The sequence below is a fragment of the Pteropus alecto genome, unplaced genomic scaffold (assembly GCF_000325575.1).
Source record: "Pteropus alecto unplaced genomic scaffold, ASM32557v1 scaffold35, whole genome shotgun sequence".
NCBI lineage: Eukaryota > Metazoa > Chordata > Mammalia > Chiroptera > Pteropodidae > Pteropus > Pteropus alecto.
The window spans coordinates 10,848,316-10,855,880 of record NW_006437828.1 but is presented as its reverse complement, the minus strand read 5'-3'; the positions used below and the strand labels follow the sequence as shown (position 1 = coordinate 10,855,880).

The window sequence follows — 7,565 nt, the reverse complement described above, 5'->3', positions numbered from 1 at the left end:
CCAGCAAGCATGCGCGTGGAGTGTGCTTAGCGTCGTGACGCGCGCGGGTTCAGACGCCCCCCGCGTCTTCATCGTGAAAGTCAGCGAGACCCGCAGCGGGACGCATGCACGCGGCAGGGCGGCGCCCGCATCCACGGAGAACAGGCTCTTCACAGCTTAGAATTAGGGCTCGGCGTTATCATTAAGTGGGAGAAGAAGGCGACGGGCCATTCGTTTCAACCCCAAGTCAACACTCGGCCAGAGTTAAGCTTTCAGCTGACAGTTATTTAAAAAATAAACGACTCAAAGTCCTGAAAGTTGTTATAACCTTACAGAATGCAGCTCAGACCTTTGTCCACCTAACTCCATTACTCAGATTAATCACATTACTTCCTGACTGCTAGGGGAGAAAAATACTGACCTCCAAATTCTTAAGACGTCTGAGAACGCAAAGCGGGGTCTGAGTATCTAAGTAAAACCTTCTCTTTATCATTCGCTTCACAGGGGCCAACAAGGCAAACATATCATCAACCGCCAGAATTGATCCCTCTCCCTTCACACTTCCTAGAAGTTCTGGAGAGAGGAGGAGAAGACAGAGACTTAGCATTTTCAGAATTCCTGTTCGGTTTGTTAGTCATCTCTTAAGGGCCATTTTACTGCCCTGTGACTGACTCTCTGAGGCCTGACAAAGCTCTCTGCCTCTACCCCGCAGGGCTCCATGCCTGAGGTGTGTGCCCCTTGTGCTTTATAAGGTCACAAGACCGTGGCAAGATGCCCCCAAATGACTTGAAGACTTTGGAGCAAGTACCGTAAAACTTTTTAGAGAAAGCAAACTTAAACCTCCATCGAAATCCAGCACGCGTCTGCTGTGGGGCAAGCCGGGGTCCAGAGCAGGGCTGGCGGGGTGCCCCATCTCCTGTGGTCTTAGGAACAATGGGCCCCTGGCCCCATAGGAAGAGTCAAGCTCCACCGTCTCTGGAGGGCAGCTGGGCCTCAGCGTCAGGGAGTGGGGAGAACAAACGGAGACCCTGTCCCTTGGGGTAGCCCCGCATCCACCGCCTCTGTGGCTGTACATTAGCACTCTGTAACCCAGCCAGCTAGCGGAATCCCTGATTTACCAACGAGGCACCTGCAACGCAGAAAGATGAAGTGACTTCTGTGTCATCACAGAATTGTCTGGAAAAAGAGCCTGCCTATTCTTTTATGGACCGTTCCATCTCTTTATTAAGTTAAAGACAAAGCGTTGCCTTTAAATTCAAATTTTTCAGGCCGGAACGATGGCCTTAATTGCCCTTGTGGATTGTTTTGTTGGTCTGCGTTGTCTTAGCTTCAGTTTGAGAACATGATAAGGACAAAAATCCATACTGTTTATTCCGCTCCCAAGCTCCCCACCCCCCGCCCTTGTGCCCTCCCCCACCTTTTCCCTACCCATTGGTAAACAAATCGGAAAATTCCCCAATGGGCAGAAAAGCTGTCCACGGCTTCCTCCAGCTGGAAAGAATTGCGTCCCGCCGAGATGTGGACCCCATTTATAATGGAAACCCTGACGGGCCATGCCGTAATTATGGCCTCGCCGTGATGCATGTTTCTGTGTGGTCGAAGCTTCCATGGTTTTTTCCACGGTATTTTCCCATGGGGGAATCCCTCCCTGAGACACACTTAAAATCTGGATCCTGGCTTTGCCTTTGGAGCGCTGGTGGGGCTTGGTGTTGACGACGTGTCCACTTTGGTGGTCCTGAGAGCACAGGGGACTTTAGTTACCTTGACGCTGGGGGTGGGGGAGGGTAGGGGTTGGGTGGTGCAGGCGTATATTTGAGGCATCTTGAATTGTCTCCAGATTTTGAACCGGGGAACATTCTCTGCTCTGGCTCAGCGGCTACATAAAGTGGGAAAAAGTGAATAGCGCTAACAGGTATTAGGGGGACCAGTCATCCAACTGGCCCGGTACTATCTGGTTTTACCCCTAAAATCGCACAGCCCAGGAAACCCCCCCAGTCCTGGGGAAACGAGATAATCAGTCATCCTAAATACTATGGAAAATAAATCAAATTCAGGAAGATAGAAAAACATCAGTCTGTTTTAAAGAGAGCAACCAGAGTGGGGTTTATTTCATTTTATTTTGTTTATTTTACGCCTACAGCACCTGGTCTTCCTAGGTGATCTCCCATCCAAGTACTAACCAGGCCCGCCCCTGCTTAGCTTCCGAGATCAGACGGGGTCGGCGTGTTCAGGGTGGCGTGGCCGTAGACCAGAGTGGGGTTTAAGATGAAATCCTTGCTTGGTGCTCAGAAGACCTAGGCGGAGTGAGCACGCGGCTTGAGAACTGACTCAGGACAGGACTCAGAAGGGATGGAGAAGTCCCATGCTTGGCGTGGCCGAGCATCGTGAGAACCAAGCAAACCGTTGCCCGGCCTGCCGTGTCCCAGGCTCCGCTGTCCTCTGGAGTGACAGAGGCGTGAGCAGAATGGGGTGTTTCGTGGGCGTTTCTGTCCTCCTGGGAGCTGCTGCTCGGGTCCCACTTTTCTGCCCAGGACTCTCTTCCCCCAGGCCCTTGGCCGCTCCGCACACACCGCTTCTCCCTGCTGGATGAGGAGCAGGGTGCAGGCAAGAAGGACCTCGAGGCCGATTTGGGGGCTCAGGTTGCCCGTCTGGTGTCTGCCCTGCAGGCCGGCTTTCTGGACCTCCGTTCGGGCTGGGCCTTCCTGGGGACTTGCCATCAGCCGTCCTTCGGCCCAGGCCTCCCCAGGGCCGGCAGCTGAAGAACCAGCCCGCCACAAGGAGATGCCACCAACACTGGGACACTGATGGGAGCCAGCCCTGACTTCCGGCGGCTCTGGAGGTCCCCTGCTTTAGTGACAATGGCAGCGAAGGCGACGTGTGTGCTGTCTGCAGTGACCAGGGATCCGCAGAGTCTTTTTGCTGCTTCTCCGGGAGGAGAAGGGAGTGTGGGAGCCTCAGAACAATCAAGTGACGCAGCCAGGCCTGGGGGACAGCAGACACAAGACAGATGCCACCACGGGAGTGACACGCACTTCGATGTCCCGCGTGAGGCCGCTCCCTAGAGGCGTGAGATGGAGGGGCCACGCTGGTCCCCGGCCCCTTACCAGCCCGTCTGCGCCTCAGGCTCCGTCTGCTTAGTGCCTGGTGTATACACGGCTCATAGTGAACCGAGCGAGTGGAGTGGATTTCTAGTCTTTGAGCCCGTTCAAGGGCTGGGACGTTTGAAAAGCGTGAGCAGACTCACTGCGTCCCACCGCTACCTTTCCCTGCGACACAAAGGCCCTTCTGAGAGGACGCACTCTGCTAAGACTGAGCTGCGTCCCCCTGATGTCCGTGTGTGAAGCCCTAACTCGCAGCTTGATGGTATTTAGGGGACACGGACTCTGGGGGGTGGTCAGGTGTAGATGAGGTCCTGGGTGGGGCCCATGGGGAGGTTCGTGTCCTTACGAGAAGTGACACCGGAGAGCTTCGTTCTCCCCCCTCACGGTAGGAGGACACGTGGAGAAGGTGGCCATCTGCCAGCCAGGACAAGGCTCTCACTGGGAACTGAGCCACTAGCACCTTGACCTTGGCCTTCCCAGGCCCCAGATGTCTGTGGCTGAAGCCGCCCGATCCATGGTGTTTCTCCAGCTGGGATTCACAGCTGGAGCAGTCACCGTCCCACGGCGTCCCAAACCCGCTGCGTGCCAGGCCCTGGGGTTACAGAGCTCAAAGTCAGACCTCGTTCAAGTTCAGGAAGAGGTCGCTAGAGGGCCGGGAACTGTGGAGGACAAGCTGGGGTGGGGGCAAGTGGGGGGGAGACTGGGGAAGGCTCCCAAGATGGGGCGCTTGAGTTCCGTCTTGCAGATGCCCAGGGGCGGGGGTCTGTGGGGATCCGGGAAGATGCCCAGGTTCGCGGGCGGGTGGAGGAGGACCCCACGTGCTATAATCCTACAGCGAGGGTGACTGGGGGAGTTTCTGCCTTCACTTTGCACGTAGCCGTAGCGAAGGTTTTCGGCTGCCCTCTGCTAGCTCGAATTGGCTTATTTGGCCGGCAGCAGAGCCTAACGCTAAGACTTACTGCAGAGGATGTCGCACGCTCTCCCCCCAGGTTCGCGGGCGGGTGGAGGAGGACCCCACGTGCTATAATCCTACAGCGAGGGTGACTGGGGGAGTTTCTGCCTTCACTTTGCACGTAGCCGTAGCGAAGGTTTTCGGCTGCCCTCTGCTAGCTCGAATTGGCTTATTTGGCCGGCAGCAGAGCCTAACGCTAAGACTTACTGCAGAGGATGTCGCACACGCCCTCAGCACGTTACTCTACGTGTCCTCTTTGGGGCTCGAATATTGTCCCTGAACCCAGAGGTGTTAGGAAGTGCTACCAGCAAATGGGACCCAGCACCCCCTGTGTGGACTGGTCCTGCTCAGTGGTTTCTGATTAGACTTCCCGAGCCAGCTGTGAAGGAAGGCTTACAGACATGATGCAGACACTGACCCACACAGGACACGTGTAAGGGGAGGAGTTAGGAAGAGGCAGAGCATGAGGGAAGAGGGGCATTAATGTCCCTCCTGTCGGATGAGCCTAAGTCACAGATGCCACCTCTCATTTAGGCTCTGCCGAAGAGATCAGGGAATCTGAGTGACACCTGAGTTCTCGGTTAGGTCGATGATTACAAGCATACGTTTCTCATCCACTTCCAGAAAGGGCTTGCATTATCTTACTCTGAGATTTGTCAAAATAACACAGTTAGAACACGCTTTTATAAAGAGGGATGATGAACAATCAGCAGTGTCAGGAGAAGCTAACTGTGACGAGAGCCAGTATACAATAGGACTCTGGGTTGTACCCCCTCATTTCCCAGAAGTGACAACAACAACAACAACAACTAGCATAAGGATCATACGGTTTGTGAAAGGGAGGAAGTACCCCCGCGCCCCCCGCCCCCGGGCTGTTGGAGAGCATGTCCTGAGCACGTGTGACATCACAGTGGAGCACAGACGATCACACCTGCCTCCCTCCTTTCTGGGCTGTGCAGGTGGAGGTGTGTGTGTGTGTGGGGGGAGGGGCATGATGCACCAAGGCCATAGGTGTCAGGGGTGGGATTTCTCCCAACTCGAAGCCCAGCGACCAGCTCGACCTTGCAGCCTGCCTTCCTCCCGCGCCGTGACTGGTCAGATGAAGAAACTCGGGTCGGTCCTCGGCCTCTCCTTCCAGCTAGAGTCGCTGTGGGTGGACTCGGACTTGGGGGTGGACGTGAGGCAGGGCTCCTCTGCAGGCCTCGGGCTCGCCCTCGGCCAGGACGTGGACGTGCCATCGGCGGCAGGGTGACTCAGGTCCCTCGTGGGCTCCTGCTGCTCCCCACACTCTGAGCCGGCCAGGGGTGTGCTGGAGAAGCTCGCCTGGGGGTGCAGCCTTCCATCCGGGCCCCCGCGCAGGATGGGGCTGATGCGGGCCATGGTGACGGGAAAGGGCTTCGCGGCCGGCGGGGCTGAGGCCAGCTGGGCAGGGCTGCCTCTTCCTAACATCGGCAGCGTTGCCTGGCCACCTGCTTGGTGTGAGGGTGTGGCCCCGTCAGCGGTGGCACTGAAGTACAGCGTGGAGTCCCCCTGTCCCTCCCCTCCGCTCAGCTGCCCACCTGCACCTCTTTCTTGCACCCCAGAAACAGCCCCTGCTCCTTCGTCTGGGCTGCCCTCCCGCTGCAGAGCCCAAGGCTTTGGGACAGGAGCTTTGTCATAGTTATCGCTGGCAAAAGAGACATAACTCGAGCTTTCTGACAGGTCGGCTTCTGCTTTCAAGACGCTTTGAAACTCAGAGCCTTTCTCTGAGGCTAGGGAGTCATGGGGTGACGGCGGGGGCTCTTGCTGGGAAAATGCGGGCTTCCTCTGCTGGTCGTCATGGGGGCTCACCCGCCATGCAGGGGGGCGAACGCAGCCAGGGTGGTCTCCTCCAAAGACCGCGCTGATCTTAGACACATTTCCCGTTTTGAGGGCAAGTTTCACCAACAGCCAGTGGTGGTGGCTGAAGAAAGGGTCCTCCTCGGCAATCTGGCTTTCCAGCCCAGCCTCTGGGGGGCCCCACTGCAGGCTGGGGGGCTCCCCCAGACTTGTTAGCTCAGAACCTTCTTCTTGGCACATGCTTGGGCTCTCCAGACTCTCCCCAGCCAGGGCAGGGCCCGGGGGAGACGAATCTCTCTCTGCTTTGTCGCCCCCTGCGATGCCACAGGACTTTCTCGCAAAGCCCTGCCTGATGTCTGTGGACTTGGGATGTAGCAGGCTGTAATAAGTCACCAGCGAGACACTGCCTGCAAAAGAAGGAAAAAAATAAGAGAGACCCCGGTTATATTCTTGGAAGTCCTGCATCCTGCCCGTGGCTTGTAGAATTCCAGGCTTTGGAGTTTTTGGTAGAATAATGTAATTTGGGACCCACATCCGGGTTCTTGTTGGAGCATCATGGCAGGATGTTCGGAGGGAATTCCCTCAGGCTCCAGCTTCCATGTTTCTAAACTTCAAAATAGAAAACAAAGTTTCAATCCTACCGATTCTTCCTTGAGCTGCAACTGAGTGCATCGGGGGGGTGTGTGCCTGTGTGTGAGAGAGATGTCTGGCGGGGATGCTAATGTCACTTTCACGTGACAGGATCAGAATTCGACCCTCCGCACGCGGGTGGAGGGATGGACCCCGAAGCTGGGGCCGAGGCACGGTCTCAAAAACAAGACCCGAGCAGAGGTTAAACGCGCTCATCAAACGCCTCGTATGGAGTTTCCGGGGGCGGCGGCAACAACACTTCCTTTGAGCATCAACATCTTAATCACGTTGTTGTCGGATTCACTTATTTTGGTCGGAGTGTTGACTAGCAATAACTTCTTTACCAGAGCGTTCCGGCGACCTCCCACGTTCTTTCCAGTTTCCTGCTGGCCTGGCTCGAGTGCCCGGCTTCAGCGAGCTCGTTATAAACAGCGTGACACCCGAAATAGGCGTGGGGGGGACATCGGAGGGGCAGGAAGAGCTGGGGGACCCTAAGGGCCAGTCGCTCGCTTCCTCTGAGTGCCGTCTTTGGAGGGGGAGGGGCGAGGGGCACGATCCACAGCTCAGGCCCCTTCTGCTCCTCGGTCTGAACTCTCGCCTCAGCCAGGGAGGGAGCTATTGTCCCTTTTCTTTTACAATGAGCCTCCCCAGGCCAAGGAAAGGGATCTGAGCCCGCTGAGGACGCAGCCCAGGGGCTCATACCCAGTGAGCCAGCCTTTCTGTGGGGCTCTCGGGGGCAGCCCCAGGCCGGCGAGCCGGTGTCCGGGCTCAGTACGTTTGTCGGGGGAGCTCGGGATGGGAGCCTGTGCTCCTTGACTCTACCATGCCCATCCTGCCACTGAGCACGCTGCAGGGCCGCTTGGGAGTCGGGGTCAGGCAGCTCGGGAAGATGGGGAGGCCCAGCGGGCCGGCGGTCAGCCCCTCCGGCCGTCTGAGCTAGAGCAGTAAAAGGACCCCAGTCCTCCGACACCTACTTCTCTGCTTGGGGGTCAGGGCTGTCGGGTGGCACCCAGCACTTCCACGGGCCTCGTTCAGGCTGTGGGTCACCAGAGGGAAGGCTTTGGGCCGAGGGTGGTGGGGGAAGG

The 7,565-nt window shown here is 57.0% G+C and overlaps 1 protein-coding gene and 1 pseudogene across 1 annotated transcript in view; both read right to left on the bottom strand.

Annotated features, from left to right (window-relative positions):
• Nucleotides 1-2,110: 2,110 nt before the first annotated feature.
• On the bottom strand, nucleotides 2,111-2,228 carry LOC112482270 (annotated as a pseudogene).
• Nucleotides 2,229-5,106: 2,878 nt separating this feature from the next.
• XKR5 (XK related 5) overlaps nucleotides 5,107-7,565 on the bottom strand; it is a 24,204-nt gene continuing 21,745 nt past the window's right edge. The window contains exon 7 of the mRNA XM_025049017.1: nucleotides 5,107-6,257. Coding sequence (XP_024904785.1) covers nucleotides 5,128-6,257 — 1,130 coding nt within the window. The 3' untranslated portion in view covers nucleotides 5,107-5,127. The remainder of the gene's footprint in view (nucleotides 6,258-7,565) is intronic.